This window comes from Lipotes vexillifer, unplaced genomic scaffold, assembly GCF_000442215.2.
Source record: "Lipotes vexillifer unplaced genomic scaffold, Lipotes_vexillifer_v1.1 scaffold1529, whole genome shotgun sequence".
Lineage (NCBI taxonomy): Eukaryota > Metazoa > Chordata > Mammalia > Artiodactyla > Lipotidae > Lipotes > Lipotes vexillifer.
The window spans coordinates 709,658-732,735 of NW_006784325.1; the positions used below are offsets into that span (position 1 = coordinate 709,658).

Consider the following 23,078-nt stretch of genomic DNA (forward strand, 5'->3'; position numbering starts at 1 on the left):
AAAAAAAAAAAAAAAAAAAGCAACTCGAAACCCTCCTGGTCTCCTCTCTAGAGCGCCTTCCGGCTCGCTGTGTGCAACATCTCCCCAAACTAAACTGCACAGGGGAGAGGCCAGAGCGTGTCCGAGCCAGGACGGCGGCACTTCAGAGGCTTCCCCTGCGTGGCTGACCAGGGTCACCGAGAACTCGGGTCCCCAGGCCTCCACCGTCGCGAAGGCCTCTCCGCCGCGCGCAGCTGCGCCCCAGGGTCAGGCGGGGGTGGGATCCCCGGGGGCCTCCGGCTGGGGCTGCGGGGGCACGGGAGGGGCGGGGGGGTCTGCCCCCTGGGCTACGACCCCAGCCGGGCTTTGTCTCCGCAGAGCTCCAGGGCGGTGGCGTGGGGTTAATCCAGGGTCACAGCTTCCTCCTGCTGCAGGGGCGGGGGTCGTGGCGCCCTCCCCTCCACCCCAGCCCAGGACCCCCAGGACCCCGGCTCCGCTCCTGGGGCCTGAGGACGTGCAGAACCAGGCTGGATGGCGCCTCCGACGCCCCGCCCTCGCCCCCCAACCTGTCGGCCCCCGTGCAGCCCCCCGAATACCACGGACCCCCGAGAACCTCTCGGCTCCCCAAGAACCACCGGAATGCCCCGAACCCAGGCGGGCGGAACCGCAGGCCCCCGGGACTTAGGGGGCGCAGGGCACGGGCGGGGGTCATCGGGCGGGGCCCTTGCAGGGATTGGCGGAGGCCTGGTTACTCTGTATCAACCGCGCCTTCCCGCCGCCTCCCCGGACGTGCGGGCGGAGCACGTGCGCGTCGAGCCTGGAAGCGGCCCCGGGCGCCTGGCTGGGGTGAGTTGGGGGCGTGCGGATGAAGGTGAGAGAACGAGGGGGTCGTCCGGGCGACGGTGACTGAGTCCGGCGTCCGGGGCCGGCCGCCGGGGAGGCTTCTCGGGCCCCGCGGGGAGAAGGGCGCCGGGAGAGGTCCGGCGGCGCAGGGCCACGGCCAGACGGAGGTGTCCGGGCAGGACGCGGGGCATAGCCGCCCGCCCCCCACCCCCTCTGTCCCCGCCGGGCCGGGTCCCCTCAGTGTTCGGGGTGCCCCCCCGAACCCACTTCCTTCCCGAACTCCAGGACCCTCTCCATGAGCTCGGCCCTTAGCCTCCTTCCCGCCCTTCCTGGAGCCGCGTGGGGCGGGGCTGTCGGCGCTGGGGGACACCCGGGTCCCTCGAAGGGTGCGGGGTCGCGGGCCTCCTGCCAGTCGCGACGGGAGGAAACGTGGGGCCCCGAGGCAGGAGCCCGTGACGAGGCGCTGAGGCCCGGAAGCGGCGGCGAGAGCGCGTCCCCTGGCGGGCGCCCTGGAAGCCCTGCCGGGAGGAGAGAGCTGGAAGCAGGCCAGACCCTCCGCCGGGAGCGCGGCAGTTCTCCGCAGGTTGTCTCAACCCTTGCGGACAGCGGTTTGGCAGCATCACTGAAAACGCGCCCTTACCCTCGCCTCCAGGAGCCTGTCCCAGAGAAGTGAGGTAGTTGTGGACGCAGGTCTGCACGTGCTGTCTGAAAAAGCGATCGCCAGCTGCCTCAGCGGCCGCGGCTGGCAAGCTACCGGCGCCCGTTATGGCCGCGCCTCGCACGGGTGCTTTGCAGGACCCGGCGCAGACCGGGAGTCATGCCTGCGGTGCTGGCCCGATTGAGTATCGCCATAAGCAAACTCCCTCTGCTGTTAAAATTTGGTGTGTGTTTGCATAGTTAGACGGTAATTTTTTAGCACAGTGCAAAGCCTTCGGTCCAGCTTGCCGTGGCTCACCTGTTTGCGTCGGGGTGGGAGGGCGGCAGAGCGGGCTTTTGGGGTGCAACGGGCCGCACGGAAGCCAGTCTGGCCAGGCCCCCGCCCTCGGGCCTTTGCAGGTTATCTCAGCTCTCAGCCTGTGCCCTCACCGGGCAGAGCGGGAAGCTTGGTGCCCAAGGCGATGTGAGGGCAGGGAGCCCAAACTCCAGCAGGGCTGTGCTGGAGGCCGGCACGTGTTCATTTCTTTGTCTCGGTGCCTTCCCTTCCTCCCTCCTTTTCTCTTTCTCTGTTTCCTTGTCTTCGTCCCTCTTTCTTTCCTCCTTCCCTTCCCTTTCTAATTTCTTAATTTTTCGGACTAGAGCAACCCTTAAATGTTTGTGGTTTTCAAATATAATGGTTTTTTTCCCCCCAAAATTAAAATAGTTAAAAGCGAATTTTGCTGGTCCCGCCTCAGCGGGCCTCTGTCTCCGCTCCGAAGGAGCGCCTAGGGCGTCTGCGCAGCCCGTGGCCCGCGGCCCCGCCCACCTGCTCCGAGAGGTCTTGCTCTCCGTCTGGCAGATGCTGGGGGGATCTGATGACCCCAGCGCAGGTGGGCCTGTCCCCCATAGACCCCGGAGAAGGAAGGAGGAAACAGTGACAAGCGGTGTGAGAAGTGGGGAAACAGAGAGGTGGCGCGGCGGGTGAGGGGCACGAGGGCACCAGACAGAGGTTCCAGGCGTGCCGAGTGAGAAGTCTGGTAGTGAGAGCGGCGAGCTGAGCCTTGGTGCACCGCCAGGGTCTACGCTGTTGTGGGGACTACAAGGAAAGTCTGGCGGGCCCTGACGCGCCGCGCTCTCTCACTGCCGCCACGATACAAGTACCTGTGGCGGGAGAGGCTCGCATTGTTGGTCTGAGGATTGATGTGCAGTCAGCCCATCAGCGCTGGTGGTGGTCCTGACTTTCGTCTTGTTTGCAGAGGGGTCCAACCCGACTCGGGATGCAGAGCTTCCTGCAGCTGCTGAGGGGAAGTGGAGGTGCTGGCCTGCCCTTGGCGGACCTGGTGACCCTCGCAGGCAGGCTGTGCCGGGAGGTCCAGGACGACCCCGCCCAGGTGCAGACCTTGGTCACGGCCGTGCTGGACAGCCAGTTCCGCCTGTACCTCTTGGACAACGCGGACGTGGCCCTGGTGTGTGCCAGCGTGCTGGCCCAGCAGGAGCAGAACCGGGCTGCCTGCCAGCTGCTAGAGGTAGGACCGGGGTGGGGCAGCAGCCCACAGCAGCCTGAAGATGACAGAGGTGCCCAGGAGTCAGCAGGAGCCTGGGGAGAGCTGCTATAAGCCGAGCCAGGGCCGTTCACTCTCACTGTACTAAGTTCTAACTTGCCTGCTAACCTGAGACAGAACTGTCCATCTGTCGAATCCCTCTGGTCCTGGACCAGTGGTCCTGGCTTGGAAAGTTGGCACTCCGGTTAGTGAGGCAAGCAATCAAACAGACCCAGGACCGCAGTCCCTTAGCTGTGGGTCTGCATCCGGGAACTCTGAGACCACAAGTATCTTTGTCACTCCTCTGGTGGTACTTTGAACCTCAACTCAGTTGGCATCAAACCTGAGCTGCATTGATGGGAAACTATTTTTGTCTTTATTTATCCACTTAATGTTACTGCAGTACGTTTTGCTACCCAAATCCTGGTGTGTTTGCTTGCAGGATGCTTCCTGCCCTAGATCATACTGGGATAGTGCAAATTATGTAGTATATACCTGTGTTACTTCCTGAAGTGTGAGGAATTCTGAATTCCAAAATACATCTGGCTCAAAAGGTTTTAATAAGAGATTTGGGGGCCTGTGTTTCCCTTTTTCACTCCATATTACAGTCCATGCATAACTCACGCTGAGTTTACCTTCACGATACTAAACTCTGCCCAGTTCTTTGTTTTTGCTCCCTCTCCCCCAAGCCCTGCGGCACCCTCCTGGCGCTCACGCCCCACCACCATGTCCTCTCCTGCCTCCTCTATTAGTCTTCACGTAGCAGCCAGAGGCAGTTTTAAAACTGCAGATGGGACCACGGTACACACCGAGGTGCGGGCCCAGAGCCTGCCATCCCGTCCTGGCTCCCGCACAGTGGCTGTGCTGGCTGCTTGTTCTCCTGGAACTCCCGAGATCTTTGTCTTTTGACCTTTGTGCGTGCTGTTCCCTCTGCCGGAGGCTGGACACCACTCTGTGTGGCTGGTGCCTTCCTACCTGTCTGGTTTCTGCTTTGAATGTCACCCCGTCAAGCTAGGACTTAAGGGAGCCCTCATCCCCCTCTATGGCTCCTTCCTCAGCTCACGGTTAGAAACCTGTCTATTTTTCGATCTATGATCTGCCTCCCCTCCTGCACTGCAGGCCCCAGGCGCAGGGGCGCGTTAGTTTTGCCCATTAAAGGATCCCCAATACCCAGCACAACACCTGGAACATAAGAGGGCTCAGCCTTCCAAATGTCAAAATAAATGGGTGAACACACAGAGTTGAATTGAAGCAGCTGCCGTGAAGGCAGTCAGTGATGGAATGTGAGCGTGACATCAGTGCTGAAAAACCCCCAGGATGGGCGTAACTCGGGGTGGTCCAGAAATGTCTCTGAGGAAGCGATGTGTTCTGAGACCTGAGAGAAAGGATGGGGCTGCCACATCAAGAAAGGGCATTTCCCGCCAAGGGCCACTCCTGCAGGTGGGGAGGCTCCAAGTGGTTTCCCTGTCTGATGGTTGTGCTGACGTCTCCGTCCTGGCAGGAGACTGCAGGCTTCAGCCCAGCAAAATGGGCTTTTTCTGATGCTGTTGAGAGGAAGCTAAATGATTCTCAGCACCTCCCTCACCAAGATGGGCCTGAGAACACTGGGGTTAAAGGCACGAACCACATACTGACCACAGGGGCTGTGTCCAGGGGAGGCCCACACTCAGCGTCCTTGGCCATCTCTAAAGTCTGGTTACATGACCAAGCCGCACTGGGTTGCGGAGCTGTCACTGGCACAGACCGGGACCCCTTCATCCCCCTCAGCTCAGAATGAACTCACTGAGCCCCAGGGGCCCGCCCTGCTGGTGGGAGAGAAAGGCCTTTCACGCAAGACGGGGATCAAGCCTCAGGCCCCTCAGACCTGACCATGTGCTTCTCAGCGCGGCTCGGCCTCTTGGGTGCTATGGCCACAGCCCGGAGTTGACCTTCCCCTTGCCTGACCCTCACCTCGAGGGGCGAGGGAGAGCTGTGCCCGCCTCCCGTTCGTGGGAGGGCCTGTTGGGGACAGGAGCCTGGCCATGGGGCTCATGCCCTCGCCGCGGGGCACCAGCGAGCAGATGTTCTTAGCGGTCAGTCTGGGTCTACGGCGGGGCTCTGGGGCAGGCGAGCGTGCCGGGTCTCAGCAGGCTCTTGTCCACAGGGATGCCGGGTGCCGGGTGGCAGCCTGAAGCTGGTGCAGCTCTGGAATGACATCCACTACCGTCTGGTCATGAAGAGGCTCGGCGTGGCCACGCTGACCCCGGTGCAGAAGTTCCGGTGCAGGAAGAGGTATGAACCTGCCTTTGTCGGCGCCTAGTCCCCAGGGCTCCCAAGGGATTTGCCCGCCACGACCACAGAAGGAGTTAGGTGAAGCAGAGGCAGGGAGACAAGAGGAAGTGGTGATAGACAGAGGGTACAGGCTCCACAGCAGCAGGCGCCCTCCTCTCCACCGCTCGGCTGGCTGTGGGGACGCTTTCCGACCTGTGCCCACAGGGCAAGGACGGGGAGCTGTTCCCAGGACCCAGGCTGAAAGTTGTAGCTGCAGCAGGAGCCGCTGCCTGTCAGTGAGGGAGGCGGCAGGTGGGCACCCTGACCTCGCTCGCTTCCTGCAGGATGGGTGCCCCTCAGGCCCATGGTCAGGCTCTGCAGGTGCCTGGCCCGGATCCCAGCACGGCCCCTCAGGGCTGCAGGACCTTTAAAAGAGAAAGAAAGGTTAGGGTCTGCAAGCACCACATGAGATACACATAGTGCTTAGAAGGCCGTCTGGTACACGGTGGCTGCTGGCTGGATGTTGATAATAATTACCACCATGACCATTATCAGCACTAAGTACACGTTACGACTACTAGTTATCATCATTACCATCATCACCGTTCGTGGATGAGGACACCAAAGCACAGAAAAGTTAGTCACTTGCCTGGTTACACACTACAGAGATGCAAAGGCAGGATTCCAGCCTAGACATCGAGACTGGAGAGCCTTTATTCTTGACCTTGGGTGTCCCCCACTGGCCAGGAGGAGCTGCAGGTCTTGCTCTGAGCTCCTGAAAGCCCAAGTGACAGGAGTTTCTGAGCCATGGGCCTGGTTGATGGAAGAAGAGATGGATTCCTTTTGGATCAGACGGAATTTTTCTCATGGTGCGCACCAGATATGCCCTCAAAGCCCAGCAGTTAGTCAGCCTTGAGGTCTTCAGGGATGCAGTCAGGTCCCTCCATATAGGCTCTGACAGCCTGCCAGAGGGTGGATCAGCAAAGTAATGCCTTGGGGACCAGCAATGCAGTGTTCGTGAAGAGGCCCCTGGTTGCTGGGCGTTACTAGAGGTGCTGGGGCCCTGCTGTCCTGGAGCTGCCCCCAGGTGTGGATGATGGACAGTAGACCAGGAAACAAAGCAGATCCCGTAATTCAGAGCAAGGAATGCTAGACGGAACTCGTTCAGTAGAGGGCTGTGACTCACTGGCCCTCTGCTTGTGGTAGGGCTGCGGCACAGGGCTGAGCCTTGGAGAGGCCTGAGCACAGGGAAGGCGTGCTCTGGGCATAAGGAGGGGTGACACTGGAGTTACAGCAGATGGTTAGTGCAGGAGCAGAGGTGGGAGGTTCTTGGAGTTTCTGGGAGTGGCCATGGCTGGGGAAAGGGTTGTGTCAGGATTGACTCTAGAGGATTTAATGATAGGTTGAACGTACTGGAGAAGGTAAAGAGAATAAACCTGACTGCAGGGCTCTTGGCCTGATTGGCAGGGACGTGGTGGTCTCTCACTGGGATGCGCAGGACGGGCTGGGGGACGGTGTGGGAAGCGGGAGATTGAGCTCCACTGCGATGTGTGGGGTGTGTTTTCGATGTTCATAGGGGGTTGTTCAATTGGCATTTGGATAGCAAATCTTGTAGGTGCTGTTTGTTTATATGTCCCTTTTTTCTTTTGGAAAAATTCCAGTATTCACTCAGTAAAGAGGGTAGCATACACTCAGTATACATTCAGGGTAGTATACACTCAGTAAAGAGGGTAGCATAACCAACCTCAGTACCCTCATCCCCCAGCTTTAACAGTCATGGCCACTGGTCAGTGAGTGGTACTGGAAACCCTGGTGAAAGTGTGGGGTGTGGGCCCGGGCAACACGAGACCCCTCCCTTGTTCAGGGGATGGACCCGGGGACTGCAGCACACAGACCTGCAGGGGAGGGGGGGTGGCCAGTGAAAGGACAGGAAGTCCAGGGGAGCAACGCAGGTACAACAGAAGAAGCCGGGGGTCTCACTGTCCTCATCCAGGAACCCACCGCCTGTCTCCCTCTGCCCTGACGGCCTCAAGAGCCGGAACTTCCCCAGAGAAGTTCGCCAGAAGCTGCGGGACTTTGCTTCGGGCGTGAGCACCAACCCCAGCAAGGCCGAGCGGGTAAGAGCCGATGAGAGCCAGGCCCTGCAACCCTCCCCTTAGCCTACCTTCCCTGGTCCTTAGGGGACTCCCACCCTTAGGTGACATTACCACCCTTAGGGGATTGACCCGCATCCTCAGCCGCACCTCCCCGCCTCCCCAGTGGCCTATCTGCCAGGGCGCTGGCACTCTCCCCCTGCCCTGAACTGCCCTGGGGACGGCGCCCTTTGGCTGGCAGCCGCCTGCACACGTGGCGGGGTTAGTTTCATCACGGGAGTCTTAATACCCCGTCATCCAGTGTGGCTTCAGCAGGTGCTCACTGAGCCGTTACCGTGGCCGGGACTCCAGCAGGAGGGATGCACGGGTGAGCCCTCGGGAGCAGGTGGAGGGGGCAGCAGTAAGAGCCTTGCCGCTCAGAAAGCTGGCGTGCTCCCTTCTCTCCCGGTCCAGTCAGCGGGGCTCTCCCAATGATCGCCCCGCCCCTTCTCTCCCGGGTCCAATCATCAGCAGGGCTCTCCCAGTGATCTCCCCGCCCCTTCTCTCCGGGTCCAATCAGCAGGGCCCTCCTGGAGCTCCGTGCTGTGGCCCGTGGTGGTTCGGATCTGGCTCCTGAGGAAGGACAGGTGCCTGGTCACAGGGTCGGTCGTGGCCGACGCGCTCTCGCAGCGGTCCGGCGGGCGGGCGGTCAGTGGTTTGGTGGCGCCTCGGGAGGGTCCGGTTTGCAAGCCCTGCCGAGCCCTCCCGGCTGCGAGTGGCCGTCGGCCGGGCGGCGGCTTGAGGAGGAACAAGGCCAGAGGCCACGGCGCCGGCCGGCATGATGCCCCGGCCGCCCTGTGTCCCAGCCCCGCGTCTCAGGAGCAGGCTGGGCAAGCGGCGTGTTTTTTCGGGGCAGGAGGACCTGGCCTCAGAGACGCACTTGACCACGGAACAGATCTACAACTGGTTCGCCAATTACCGGCGGCGCCAAAGGGCCCTTGTGCAGCGCTCGGCGCCAGCCCGGGACTCGGCGGAGGACCGCACCGCGAGGGAGGCCGGCCCGCGCCCCCGGCAGCCCACAGGCCAGCCCCACCTTGGCTCTGGGTGCGTGGACAGGCCTCAGTGGTCGGGTGAGTGGCCCCTCTCCCAAAACCTGTGTCTAGGGCCAGGCTGAGGTAGGGTCACTGGTTACAGGACAGGACCCTTTCCGCCAGCCCCTGTCTGCACGTTCGGGACTTCACCCTGTGGGAAGCGAGATCGCTGAAGCTGAGGGTCAGGTTGGACTCAGGATGGGCCCAGGTGGGGCTGCAGCAGCGTTTTGCGTTGAGAGGTTACCTTGCGGCCAGGGCCAGGAGTCAGTGGGAAGGGAGCCAAGCACTAGAATTTAGGGTGTTCTGGGTTCCTAATTATGGGTGTTGGTTCAGACCAAAGACAGATCAGGGGACAAACAGAGAATACTGGGCAGCCAGCATGGCTGTTCTTAACCTGCTGGGACCCTGAGCATCACCCAGCTTCCCCTCCTGTCTGATCGGCTTTTAGCAGGACCTGAGGAAAGTGGATCTGTACAGACCCAGGAGACCACCCAAGGGCCGTGGGAGCCACTGGTCCTGGCCCCAGACTTCTCTGGAGACGAGACCATGCCAAAGTCACTGGCTCCCAGGTACTGCCACCCACGTGGGCCATGGGACCGTTCCCTGTTCAATTCCCCATCCTCAGTGGGAGACCAGGCCTGGAGTGGGTGTAGGAACGCCTGCCGGGCACTGGGACCAGCTCAGTGATGGCGGAGGGCAGATTTAGCTGAGACCCCAGGTACAGGGGAGCCACTGGCAAGGAGCCCACGTCATGGACCCCAAACTTGTTCCCTGGAGCCTGACTCACAGCCTGGCGACACGTAAATTTTGGTGAATGGGGAAAACAGAAAGAAAAACAAGCAGACCTATCTCCTAAAGGCAAACCCGCTGTCCTCGTGGTCTGTTTCTCTCTATCATTTGGTATGGCTGGTATATCATTAGGTTAGTAACAGCCAACATTTCTTGAGTTCCTGCTACAGACCAGGCCCTGTCTAACCGCTTTCCCTCACCTTGTTGCCCCTGTGGTGCCGCACAAACTGCTGTGAAGAAAGTGCCGGCAGCAGCAGGACTGAGTCTTGAGTGTGGGACCAGGTCCACGTCTGCGTAAACATCAAGCTGTGCCCACTTTTTCCATTTACACTTGTGTTTTAAGCATCTCTCATGACACCACGTGGGCTGGCACCTCACGTCTGGGCTGGCACTACCCAGGTGTGTGGCCTTAGGCAGGTTCCTGTGACCTCTCAGTGTCTGCTTTTTCTCATCTGTGAAATGGGGATAGTGATGGACCCTGCCATGCATGTCATTACACAGATTACAGGGGCGGGGGGTTGTTAACAAAAGCCCAGGAACACCATCTGAGACACAGGGAGCATTTGGGGAATATTTTAATTCTTTAAATTATTAACTGCTGCCTAACATTCCTTTAAGATCCACCTTTATTTAATCATTCAACTATTAGGTTCTTGCTAATCATTTTCAGACTTCAATATTGTGGAACAATGTTTCATTGAAGGTCCTTGTAAATAAACTGCTAATGTATCTTAGGTTTCCAGGGGTAGTATTTTTTGTGTTTCTGGAACCCTTGCAGCCCCAGGGAGAACTGTGGAGGCAGCGTGATTGGGGTGGACCCCACAGCCATCTGTGGCTGCGTTGAGTCCGGAGCCCAGATTCCCAGACTGGGCTGGAATCTCCTCCCAGGCCCCACTACCGCAGCCTGAGGGATGGTGTTCGCTTTGCTCCCCAGGTCTCTGCAGGGTGGTGAGATGTACCAGGAGGGGCCTAGCCATGATGCTGCCACTCTTCCTCCCGTCTGCCCTGGCTCTGGTTTCTGCTCTCTGGCTGCTGGCAGCGACATGCTGGACCCCTCTCTGGGTGCCCCCGAGTCGTGGCTGACGTCTCTTGCACTGGAATCCTCCAAGGAAGTTTCCTTCCAGACTAGGCCACTGATCCACAGTCACGGGCTGGACCTCACGATGCGCCCTGCAGATGCTCCTCTGGCTGTGTCCATCACCGCCCTTGGTGAGGCCAGCCCCACAGGTGGGTGTATGCTAGACAGACCATGTGTTTCTACATCAGATGCTTCAACTGCTTGTATGTTATTTGACGGGGAAGAATTTTGAGGGGCCAGGACTTTATGCTTGAATCTCTTATATTTGATTAGACCCCAAACCAGTGCAGTTGGAACAGGCTCTTCCCACCAACAGCCTGGATATTTTTCATTTTATTTTTGTTTTCAAAATAAAATGTGCACGTGACTAAAAAAATAAGATGGTGAGGAAAGAGTTAAAATGAAATGAAATGGCTGCCACCCCTGTACTCCAGTCCCTGTAACTAACCAGTCAACATCTGCTACAACAGAGGAGGGCTGAGCTGTTCAGACCTCTAGCTCTCTCTTCCTAGTTTCTTCCTTAGTTGTAACTGTCGCTATAAATACCTTTAAAGAATATGTATTCAGATATATATTTCGTGCACCAAACACGATAGCATCTTGTGACATCCCAGCTTCTAAGGAGGATGTTGGCACTGAACTCAGCCCGACTAAATTTCTTAGTCTTCTGTGGTTCCATACAGGTTGTCTTGTAGTTTGTCATTGCCTCCCTTTTTTCTTACATTGTCTGCTTTTATCACATTCCTAACTTCTTGCAGTGTCTTAAGCGTCCCTTGTGAAGACTTGTTGCCAGGGCCTCCTTCCTGCTCCCAGTCTGGTGTGGAGCCGTCATCCCAGGAGCACCTTTAACTGCTTCCCTGGGTTTGCTTCAGCATTTCCTTAATTGCAAGTCTTATTCTTTCTTTCTTGACTCTTGTTATGTTAGAGAATGTCTTTAATTAACTCTATAAGAAAGGGTGCCTGCAAGGTAGTGTCTGTTTCCTTGCATCTTCTGAAATTGTCTTTAATCCGCCCTCAAGTTTGATTAACGACTTGTCAGGGACAGAATTCTGAGTTTAAAATACTTTTTACCTTAGAAATTTGAAAGCAACATAGCATCCGATTATAGCATCCAATGTTGTCATTTTAAGTTAGATGTCATTCTGATGTTCACGTATTTTTCCTTTATTGGAGCTTTTTATTTTTGAAGTCTTGGTGTTGTGAAATTTCACAGTGATGGTCCCAGGTGTGAGTCTTTTGAATTCACTTTGTTGTTAAGCTTTTCAATTTAAAGAACCAGAGAACAAGGTCTTCTTTAAGCTCTGGGCACTTTTTGTGATTTTCTTTGCTAGTTTCCTCCTTCCAGTACTCTCTTTAGAGCACAAATGTTATTTGGATGTTGGAAATCCTGGACCAATCTCCCAAAATGCTTACCTTTTTAAAAAATTTTCTTTTTTATTGTATGTGCTTTTGTCTTAAACTCTGTCTTCTGATATTTTGACAATTATACATTTTAAGAGAACTCCAAGCTCTCTTTTTTTTTTTTTAATTATTTATTTGGCTGCGCCGTGTCTTAGTTGCAGCACGTGGGGTCTCTAGTTGTTGCGTGCAGGCTCTTAGTTGAGGCATGAGGGATCTAGTTCCCTGACCAGGGATTGAACCTGGGCCCCCTGTATTGGGAGCATGGAGTCTTAATCACTGGACCACCAGGGAAGTTCCCCAAGCTCTCTTTTCTTATTTCTGATTTTCCTTTCTTCATAGATCATGTTACTTGTTTTTGTTTTTTAAATAAGTTTTTTAAAATAAATTTATTTATTTTTGGCTGTGTTGGGTCTTCGTTGCTGCACACGGGCTTTCTCTAGTTGTGGCGAGCGGGGGCTGCTCTTCGTTGTGGTGTGCGGGCTTCTCATTGAGGTTGCAGAGCATCTGCTCTCGGCGCACGGGCTTCAGTAGTTGGTGGCTCGCAGGCTCTAGATCACAGGCTCAGTAGTTTTGGCTCACGGGCTTAGTTGCTCTGCAGCATGTGGGATCTTCCGGGACCAGGGCTCGAACCTGTGTCCCCTGCATTGGCAAGTGGATTCTTAACCACTGCGCCACCAGGGAAGCCCCGATTGTATTACTTTTTATAGCTGCAATATCTTATATTTCTCCGAGTATCCTAGTTAGTAGTTTCAGAAAATGTGCTTTCTTGCCTGAAGGGGGGAATGTTGGGGTTGTGGATTCAGGCCCTTCCTTGAACAGAGGAGGAAGAGGTGCCCCAAAGAGGAAGAGCCTGGAGACTCATTTCTCCGAGGCAGCTTTTCCATCTGATCGAATTGGTCTTTGATTTCAGAGACCTTTTCCTGTCCCTGTTTACTAACAAGGCTGGAGTTGGGATGGGCAGTGGCCAGCCTCATACTGGGAGGAGGGAAGCTGGTCTTCACACCGTGTCCAGCCTATGTGAAGGGAGTGTTCTCTGGGAATTGGAGAGCTCCCTGCTGGTTGCCTGAGCACCTTGGTTTCCCTCCCTCCCTGCAAACCTCTCAGGGTCCTTGGCCCCTGCTTATGCCCCAGCTTTCCTTCAGACAGCCCCCACCATGGGATCAGACCTGTGCCCTGCATCTGCAGAACATGGACATCTCCCACCTGCCAATTACCCTTCCCATGACACTCACTTTGTTCTAGGCTTCGGGATTTTTATTTCTGTTTTTCTTGGAGGAAGAAGATAAAACCCACTGATCTATTCTGTGTAAACTGGAAATGTTCAAATTAGCAGTTAACCATATTTCCTGGACCTCAGACTATCCGTAAAGTTCTGTAGGAAAGGGGAAATAGCAGAAGGCGGAGGTAGAGTCATACACCAAATGGTTAGGAAGGTCTGGGCTCTGGCAGACAGGAGGGAGGACTGTTGTTTGGGGTCTGAGATCAGGGATGCATGCTAGTTTTACCACCTGGATAGACTTAGGGCAGCAATGGACATTCCTCCTTAGCTCACTTTGCTCCTAAATGTCTGTCGACCCAGAATTGATCACGTCCACAGTGGCTTGCCTTTTAGGGTGAAAGACAGACATGCTGAGAGATTTTCTACAATATTTTAAGTAGAGAGAAAAGGCAAGGTAAGGTAGTAACACCTGGCACTGCAGTGAAATCATGGTGAAACCCAAGGTGAAAGGGGAGGTCAATGGCCGTGGGCTGGGCCAGCCTGTGGTGAACGGGGGACACCGCAGGGTCTCTCCTCAGACAGCCGCAGTGGGCGTAGGGCAGACTGGGGTGCTGAGTCTTTGTTTGGCACTGGGGCTGGCGTGAGATCTAGAATGACAAAGAGAAATTTGAGGTCAGCAAAACTTGACATTGTTTTGGTCTTTGGGAGCCTGCGGAGGCCACTGAGATCAGCAGTGGTGGCTGTTCTTTCCGCGCGGGAGCCGAGGCTGGGGGCTGCTTCTCCACGGAGGCCTGTGTTGTGCTGCACGTAGACTGTGCTCCCTTCCCCCAGCACTGGGTTGTGGGATTTCTTCCCGTGCAGGATTCGCTGACCCTCCCAGCAGCAATGCCCGGAGCACATACCTGGAGGAGGGTCCAGGTACCAGCGGTGGCCAAGCGGAACCACAGGCGAGCGGCTTCCTGGTGCCCCAGCTTCCACTGCAGGCTCCTGAGTTCACCCTCACCCAGAGGTAAGCTGCAGAGCCCCAGGGCTCAGGTGACTCTTCCTACGGGCCGTGGGCAGGGTGCCTGGTGCACAGACTCACCATCTCCAACGGTGCAGAGTGTGTCCTTTCCTTATGGATTTCTGGAAACCTCAGCAGTCCCCCATCCTACATCTACCAAAAGAAGGTGGTAGTCTCTCCCTCAGACAAGCATTGGAGCAGATACAGGCGTCCGTTCTGTGGGTGGTGCTTAGGCCTTCACGTGTCCTCAGAGCTCTCCCTGGGCCCCAGCAGCCTCTTTCAGGCATTTTCTTTTCCCCAAAGACTTTTAGCTTCTGGACAGCATCAAGATTCTGATTGTATATTCCAAATTGGAGTTTTAAAGGGGCTTGGGATGGCCATGGCAACGTCCAGAGGCTTCACAGGAGGCGATGTCGGGCCAGGGGTCCTCCGGTGAAGAGGGAATCTACGATGGGGACCGCAGGACAGGGTCCCCAGGGTTCGGGGTCTCCCAAGTCTGGGAGCAGAAGGCCAGGTGCCCAGTGAGGGAAGAATTACTGGGGTACATGGGAGAGAAGGGGAGGAGCCTCCCAAGTCAGAGGCTCTGCTTGCGGAAACAGCCAGATGGTGGGAAAATCCAGACCATGCTGATGGACTCACTCTTCCATTTATGACTGGGAGCCACACAGAGTAGCCACAGGGCCCCTCATGGCCTGCTGGGTCTCTCCACTGGCTGTATCACCCTTGGACTCCAGTGCCCCAGCTCATCCTTGCTCTGATCTGGTAACCTTGATTCCTTGTTTAAAAATTGCTTCATTGGGATGTAGTTGGCATAAAGTAAACCAACATGTTTAGAAGGTGCACAGGACAGTTTTCCGAGCATGACTTATGTATCTCCTACAAACCATAGCTGTGCTGCTAGTCATGGGTCACAGGGCTGTTCCCAGCCCTGCCACCCCAGGACCGAGGACCTGCTTTCTTTAGCTGCGTTTTCTAGAGTTTCTTATAAGTGAAATCATACACAGCATAGACTCCTTTTTGGGGTATGGCTTCTTCCACTCAGCCTGACCACTTTGAGACCTGCCCCTGCTGCCGTGTGTGTCAGCACCCCTTCCTCTTCATGGCTGAGTCCGAGTCCTTGGCGTGGACTGTCAGCACCTGTTGGTGGGCGTCTGGGAGCTCCTGGTTTGGGGCTGCTGTGCACATTCCCGACGCGTGGTAGCCTGCGTGTTTGCCCTCGTGTCTGAGGGGTGGGATGAGTAGGTCACAGGGTGAGTGTGGTCTGACTTTGAGGGACCGCATGATATTGTCCCGGGCGGCTGCATCTGCGTCCCCTGCCGCCACCCCGGATTTGGTCCTAAGGACCTCTGGGCTCCGTCACACCTCAGGCCTGTTCCTTTTCTTCCTTCACATCTCTGCTTACCAGCCCGTCCTCTGTGAGCCTGCGCTGATGTGCTCTCTGACTACCTGAGCCACCTGCTCAAGGTGTCACACAGGCCCCTCCAGCACCCTGTACACTTGAGGGCCCTGCAGGAGGAGGCCGTTCCCAAAAGAGTCCGGCACCAGGAAGGGCTTCTGATGGGCAGAAAGCTCTCAGGGTGTGGCGCTCACAGTAAACAGCGTGAGCCTCAAACAGGGCCTGGAAAAGGGCCTGTCCTGACACTATCCCTTTTCCAGCCCCCCGGAGCTGGCCCCGGCCCCGCCTGTCTTCCCTGGCCCCATGCCGGCCATGGACCTGGGCCAGCCCATACCCTCCAGCCAGGTGAGGCCTTCCTATGAGGTACCATGGGTTTCCCTCCTAACTCCTGGGTCCTCAGCTTGGGTCTTTGGAGTGAATAAAATGGGCAGAGTTGAACATGGGGCAGGGATGCCTCGAGGCTGGACTTAGGTGGAATGAGAACTGGAGGCAGGTGTCATGGGGCAGAGTCCAGAGGGGGCGGGTCCCAGGGTCAGGGTGACCCGGATGGGAAGGCAGAGCCCCCAGAGGGCACCTCCATGTGTGATGCTGTGTTGGCATTCCAGGTGCAGTGGCCTGATGGCCAGACCTCCAGCGACGCCTTCTGGGGAGCCAGGATGCTCCTTGAGCTTTCAGGGGGCAGCCTGGGCTGAGCTGCCCCTCGGGAGCCTGGCCAGCGCTCCAAGGGAGCAAGTGTGGACATCTGGTAACACAAGTTGCAGAGCTCTGTCCCTACAGAATAAGGAGGTCCCCAGAGTTCCCCGGGGGTTCTGCTGAGAAGCACTGAGGGCTGCTGGGCCCCCTGCCATGTTTGAATAGTTTGGTTGGCAACTCCCTATACTGCAAGAAGCATCTGAGAAACATTCGTGAAGTCAGAAGTCAAAGTTGGGTCTGTTCTACTCAGGCAGCAGCAGCTTTGCAGTCAAGCTCCTGGGCAGGCAGGCCCCTCTCCAGAGAGGAGGGTGTGGCACTGCAGCCACCCTCCCGCCTGTGCTGTGACAAGCTGGCCTTCTCTGCCCAGCCCCGTGGTGAGTGCGGCCCACAGGCACGTCCACCGCAGGAGAGTGCTGGGTGGGGCTCGGCGCCTTCCCCTCGCCGTTGTGATCCGTTGTGTTTGCCGACCAAGTGTTCTGTTCAATTAAAGTTTAATGTTCTGACGCGCCCCTCCCCCATTCACTTAATTGTGCCGGACATCTGCCCCTGCCAGGCCTGGCCCCCATTGCACAGAGCGAGGGCACTACTCCACACATCAGGACCTGGTGAGGGATATTCGGATCCTTTCCACCAGCTCCGTGTTACAAGCAGCGTCCCGTGGGCATCTCTACGCTCTGCCCCTTGCCTGGTCATTTTGCCCCGGGAACGAGGAAATGCCCCCAAGGTGGAGGCGGCGTGCTGAGCGCACAGGCCAGGGGCTGAGCTTTGGCACCCGGGACTGTCCTCCCCGGGGATGGGCCCTTGACCCTCACCTCCCCATCCTGTTGGTCGACAGAAGTGGTACAGCGGGGAGCAAAGTCAGGTTTGTGCCTTCGGGGCTCACAGGAGAGTGGGGAGAGGCAGAGGACCACGGGGGCACTTCCAGGTGCTTGCTGCGGGGTGGGATGAAGTGGGAGCAGCTGAGAGCCTGGGACGCCTGAGCGGACACTGGGAGCTCCCCGGGAGCGGTGTCTCAGCTGAGACCACCAGCACTCCTGCATCCCATCACGTCCTATCTTCCTCGCCGGAACCACAAGCAGGGCCGAGCGTCACGAGTGACAGGTGTGCCACGTGGACGGCCACTCACATTCCAGGTTCCTGGAAACGCGGGCCTTTCAGTTTGAGAACATTTTCTTATTTTGAAACAATTGAAAACTGGCCAAAAGTTGAAAATGGGGTACAAAGATCTTTTTTCCCTTCAGCCATTTGAGAACAAGTTACTGACCTGCTGCCCCATCATATTCCCCTAATACTTTTATGTGTTTCCTTCAGATAAGGAATTCTACATGCGCACAGCACCTCCATGGAAATCAGGGAATCAGTCCTGGTGCTTTACCGCCTCCTAATTTGCCAGACCCCATGAGAGTTCAGGTCGTCATCCCAGTAACGCCCTGGATGTGAGAGAATCCTGCCTCTACTCAACAGGGCTTTCAGTGCCCTTCAGTCTGGGACAGTCCCTGGGTTTTCCTGGCCTTCCATGACCTCGGCTTGAGTATTGCAAGCTGGTTACTCTGCAGAATGTCCCCCAAAGTGGCCATGTCTGACATTTCCTTGTAATTTGGGGTTTGCATTTGGAAGGAAGATCCCAGAAGTGACGCTTGGTCCTTACTGCGTCTTCTGGGCGGTGCGTGTCCTTGTCACTCACCCCACCGCTGATGGTGCGTATCTCCATCACCTGGTTAGGGTGTTGCTGACCAAGCTTCTCCACTGTAAAGTTCCTCTTTTTCTCTTTGTGTATTTTAGGGGGTGGTGCTTTGAAGCTATGTAAATAGCCTGTCTCTCATCAAATTTTCTCTTAACTAATTCATTAGTTTCCCTAATGTGCTTACCTAATTCTCAGAATTCGTGAGCACTTTACTCTCCCTTTTACCCCAGGTCTGGGATCTCAGGCGTCACTGACGTTCCCCGCACATGCGCACAGTGTGCACCCCATCACCAGGAGTCACTCTCCAACTTTATGACTTACCCTTCGCCCAAACTGTGGTTGATGTAAATAACTGAGTTCCACAACGCATTTTACCCACGGTTACCCACACAACCTGTCCCCGCATGAAGCACGCTCTTCAAACTCACCCTCATTCAAATTCTGCACAACATGTCAGCACAATTAGTGAACGTGCTTTAGGGTTAGGGGTTAGGGGTTATAACGCCCCGGGCTGCTATAGGGTGTGCCACCCCTCAACCTTCCCAGGAAACCTGCAGAGCTCTGGACCTGTCCTGGTGTCCTGTGGCCAGCAGACCCTGGTTGCCCTGGGTGGGGACTGGTCACAGCCAGAGGTGGGACTCTGGTGAACAGGTCTCATGAGGACCTTCAGGGCATTTTCCTCCCTCCTACCCTTGGCAGACACTGGGCTCCATCCTGAAAGTCCCAGGGTCCTGACTCAGCCAGCTGCATCAGGTCTGCTTTGGAGAAAATGGACTAAAGTCTCTGGAGCTGACCCTTGACAGAGCGGAACTCCTGCGGAGGGCCACCCATGCTGCTCAGATGTAGGGAAGGAGGCAAGAGGCTCGCCCCTCCTCCACAGAGCACCTGGAGGGAGAGGGCCCTGCCCTCAGCATCCTGCCAATCAGGCCTCCTGCCCACCACTTCCCTCCCTGCTTCCTGGCTTGACCCCAGGCCCTTCTGAGAAGAGGGTGTTGGCCCACAGTCTGTCCTGCTTGCCCTTCCTGAAAGGGCCAGCCTGAGCCAGGGGACATTGGTGAGAGGCAGTGACCAGGCAAGAGTGCTTCTTTCTGTCTCCCCTACTGAGATGAAGACGCAGATAGCGGCCATTCCAACCTGCTGATGGCTGGGGGAGGGGCCCAGAGGACGGTGAGGGGTGGGGTCTGGCTACTCCTGGGCTTTCTGGGCTCCAGGAACGGGGTGGGGGGGCGCGACCAGCTCCAGGGAGCCCCCTCATCCTCCCATGGCCCCCGGAGGCTGAGAGCTGTGTCCGGAGCTCCCAGTCCGGGCCAGAGTGACCAGCCAGCGGTGGCCTTGGTCTGTCTGTGAAGGGCCCTGCCTCTACCCTCACCTACCATGGTCTGGAGAGAAGGGGACAGAGCAGAGGGTGCCTGTATCTGTCCCTTAGGGCTGCTGTAACAAAGTACCACAAGGGACTTCCTGGCGGTCCAGTGCTTAGTGTAAGGTCGGATCTTAACAAATGGCACCGCGAAACAGAGGAAAGCTTCAAGTGAGCTTTATTAGGGAGCGCTCCCGGGTGAGGTTCACTGGTCCGAGAGAAAGGGGCCGGAGAAGTCGCACCCGGGCGAGGGTTGGGCAAGATTTTATAGGGGAAGAAGGGAAAGGGGTGTGGTGAATCTGGGAGGGCGCAGGGTATTCCTTATTTGGTGGTCTTTTTGGGTATCCTGGGGGACCGTTAGTCCTGCCCCTCGAAAGGCGGGAAGGCTGGGCCGGGTTCAAAGTCCCCAGGTCAGTTCCTGGAACTGGGTGGTCCGGAAAGTCTCCAGGTCAGTTTCTGGAACTGGGTGGTCCGGAGAGTTTCGGTCTGATGCAACCTGTGAATCTGATTGTGTTCCCCTGCCTCAGGCCAGTTGGCCTTACACTTAGGACTCCACACTCTGACTGCTGAGGGTGCGTGTTCAATCCCTGGCCGGGGAACTAAGATCCCACAAGCCATGCGGTGCAGCCACAAAACAAAACAACGAGGTGCCACAAACTAGGTGGCTCAGAACAACAGAAATCTGTCGTCTCATGGTCCTGGAGACTGGAAGTGTGACATCTAGGTGTTGGCAAGGCCTTGAGGGCACCAGGGGGAGGATCTGATTCAGGGCTCCCTCCAGCTTCTGGTAGATCTTGTCTTGGGACAGCATAGCTGCAGTCCTCACTCACAAGGCATTTTCTGTGTGTGTGTGTGTGTGTGTGTGTGTGTGTGTGTGTGTATAGTGTGGATCTGCTTCTGGAGCCGACCCCTGGGGAGCCCGGGCCTGTCGGCTTGACCTGGGCCCCAGCAGGATTACACAGCTGGGATCCCTTCTGTGTGGTCGGACCGTGTCCATCTGAGTCACGCACTTGGTGCTGGTGGCGCCTGAGGCGCCACGCCACGCCACTCCAAGGCTGTGTCGTTGTGGGTGAGCCATGCCTGCCCTCACTCGTGGTCCCGACGACACCGCAGTGTCCTTCCCCTGAGCAAGATGCCACCCTCCGGTGGCCTGTGGAGCCCGTGCTGTCCTCAGCCGGGACTTGGGGGACAGCGGGCGGGAAGGCAGAGTGCGGGCGTCGGTCATGGACGTGGGCACGGAATCTCATCCTCGGGGCTTTGCCCCAGGGTTTCTCTTTATTTTCTCACTAGAATTTCATGAGGGCTCCAGTCGACCCTTGAGCCAGCGGGGCTGGGGCGCCGACCCTCTGCCGTCAGAATGGAGTATGACTGACGGTCGCCCTCCATCACCCTGGTTTCGCGTTGGTGGATCCGGTCTGCAGCATTTTCTATTTAAAAAAATCCACACGTGAGAAGATCCGAGTGGTTCAAACCCTAGTTGTTCAAGGTTCAACGGTATTTTACGAAAGCATCCCCGCGTTAAGGCGCTGTCACTCAGGGCACACAGCGTTCTTTGTACAGAAGAGGGTCCGAGTGGTACTTCCGCAGGGCGGCGTGCGCTCCGGGGACCGGCCGGCCCCACCAGACACCCGAGGGCCAGCCACACCTGTGTTCTTGCCCTCGTGAGTGTTCTGATGGCCCTTTCTTGGTACAGTGTTGATGCCGTTGAACACGTTAATCGACACGTTGAAAAGGAGGTGTGTTAAAACTCACATTAAGTTTAAATACAGTCTTTACACCAAAACGAGAATATATTAAAATTTTTCCTTTCTGGCTTTAATGGAAGTAAGCTCATCAACTTTTTCCTTTTGTTGAGAAAGTCAGTTTAATAGGGCAGCATATTTGTAATACTACATAAAGTATGTCTGTTCTGTAAACAGTGACATCCTACACTAAATGAAATATGTAAGCATATCAGACTTTGTTATTAAAATCAGAATTTGTTAAAGGTCACTTAACACTCAGCTATTAACTGTGAACCCAAATGGTCCGGGGTCTTTTCTAGTGGGAGATTTCTAAGCACCATTCCTAGCTTTTCTATGCTAATTGGTCTGTTTACATTGTCCTTATTTTTGGGTCCAATTTGTTACTGTGTATTTTTACTGGGAAATCACCAATTTCTTTTAGGTTTCCAATCTGAAGCAACATTTCTTTTATTTGACTTTAATTTTCCCTCTCTTTCTAGTTTTCTACAGAATTGTCACAATTAATGAGCACTACTGAAACATTATTATTAACTGCAATCCATATTTTATTCTATTCAAGTTCCCTTCCTTCTACCTTTTTCTGTTCCAGAATCCCATCCAGGCATCACATGACATGTGATCATCATGTCTGTTTAGGCTCTTCTGGGCTTGGACAGGTTCTGAGACCTGAGACCAGGTTCTCCTTGTTTCGATGACCATGACAGGGTGGAGAAGGGCTGGGCAGGTACTCTGTAGGCTGTCCCGCACTGGGATTTACTTAGTGTTTTTCTCATGGTTAGACGGGGGTTATGGGTTTTGTGGAAGCAGATCACAGAGGTCAAGGGCTTTCTCATCACTTTACATCAAGGCAGTAGGCTCTCAAGACACTTATCACTGTTACTGTTAACCTCGGTCACCTGGCTGAGGTAGTTTGTCAGTTTCCCGCTGCGTTCTGGAACCTTTCCTGACAGCTCCAGCCAATCCTGACCACTCCCCTCTCTGAATTTCTGTAGCTCTGATCTTCAAGTCACATGTTGCTGGTCTGCTTCCTTCCTGTAGTATCTGTTCTCTAAGAATCCCATGTCTGGGAGTTTCCAGAAAGTTGACAGTTTTCAGGAGGAGCGAATATTCTGCTGTACCCTCCTGTCCCTAGCTCGGTACTGGACTCATGGTAGGAAGGTGATGTATTTAAATCAAGCTTCTGATACCAAGTTCCCCTGCTGAGTTTATGACTAACCTTTCTTTACAAAAGTGTATCCCTTTTCTTGTCCTGCCCCTGTTCCCCTCAGGATTGAGGAGTATCAAAGAAAAGGGGCGGTGGAGGGGGGGGAACTGGTCAGCACACTGCAGGGCCCTTCTGGGTTCAAAAGACCCTCCATGTCCCCCATTTCTTGTTTGCAGAGAAAGGCTTTAGTCTCCTAGGCCTTTCCTGAGTTCTGAAGAGCGGACACATGTAGTTACTAATTGGGGAAGATAGGGAATGCAGAAACGAAGGAAAAGCAGGCCCAGATGGTGTCAGAGGAAACACCAGGGGCCAACCAGGAATTAAAATTGTTAACCCATCACATAGGCTCTAAGTAAATAATAAAATGCCTCAACCGTGGCCTTTGTTCTCTCCTAGAAACCGGTTAAAGGATGACAAGACCATGATTTTCTAGTTTGCTTTTCAGGGACATGAAGATCGATCACAATCACCAATGACACATCGAGTCACAGGATGGCGCCGGGAAGCCTGCAACTGAGGTCTCATCAGGAAGCTGAAATCACCAAGACCCCCTCTTATTTACCCTTTTTGCCTTTAAAGACCTTGCACCTGGCTAGCCAGCAAGATGGACCTGAGACAAACCTGCATCCCCCATCTTCTGGACTGGTGCACAGCCCAGGTCCGGCTGCTTGTCAATATTCCAGAGGCAAGTGCTGGTCGGAACAGAAAAGTTGCTTTAATAAGAAAGCCGGAAGTCTAGGGAGAAGGCAAACTCATATCCAAAACCAACTCCAAAGAGTTTGCTCAGCCACAGAAAAGGTGAAGTGATCTCAGTTAATCACTGAGGTAGGGGGTCCGAGTCATCCCACGCCCCACTGTGTGCAGGCGTGTGGACTCCTTGTGACCTTTCTTTAGATGCTATCCTGCTCAGTTTGCTCGTGAGGTTACTGAAGGCCAAGCTGGGGAAAAGGTCCAATCATCTGTTAATTACTTATTTATTTATATTTCTTTAATCTAAGGAAAGAACCAACAGGTTAGGCAAAGTATTACGTGATCAAAACATTTGGAAGACGTGCTTGGGTTAGTTAAAATACAGCTTTGCTGAAGTGGTAGGACAA

The 23,078-nt window shown here is 55.5% G+C and overlaps 2 protein-coding genes across 2 annotated transcripts in view; both read left to right on the forward strand.

The window, feature by feature from the left end:
• Positions 1-1,664, forward strand: part of ZNF268 (zinc finger protein 268) — a 37,081-nt gene extending 35,417 nt beyond the window's left edge. The window contains exons 5-7 of the mRNA XM_007456693.1: positions 358-649; positions 1,108-1,251; positions 1,475-1,664. Coding sequence (XP_007456755.1) covers positions 358-649; positions 1,108-1,251; positions 1,475-1,664 — 626 coding nt within the window. The remainder of the gene's footprint in view (positions 1-357; positions 650-1,107; positions 1,252-1,474) is intronic.
• A 1,071-nt stretch (positions 1,665-2,735) lies between these two features.
• Positions 2,736-15,990, forward strand: ANHX (anomalous homeobox). The gene is made up of 8 exons (XM_007456688.1): positions 2,736-2,984; positions 5,143-5,270; positions 7,243-7,366; positions 8,238-8,451; positions 8,861-8,981; positions 13,780-13,908; positions 15,559-15,643; positions 15,904-15,990. The coding sequence occupies exons 1-8, from the start codon at positions 2,736-2,738 to the stop codon at positions 15,988-15,990; spliced, it is 1,137 nt and encodes a 378-aa protein (XP_007456750.1).
• The last annotated feature ends 7,088 nt before the right edge of the window (positions 15,991-23,078 follow it).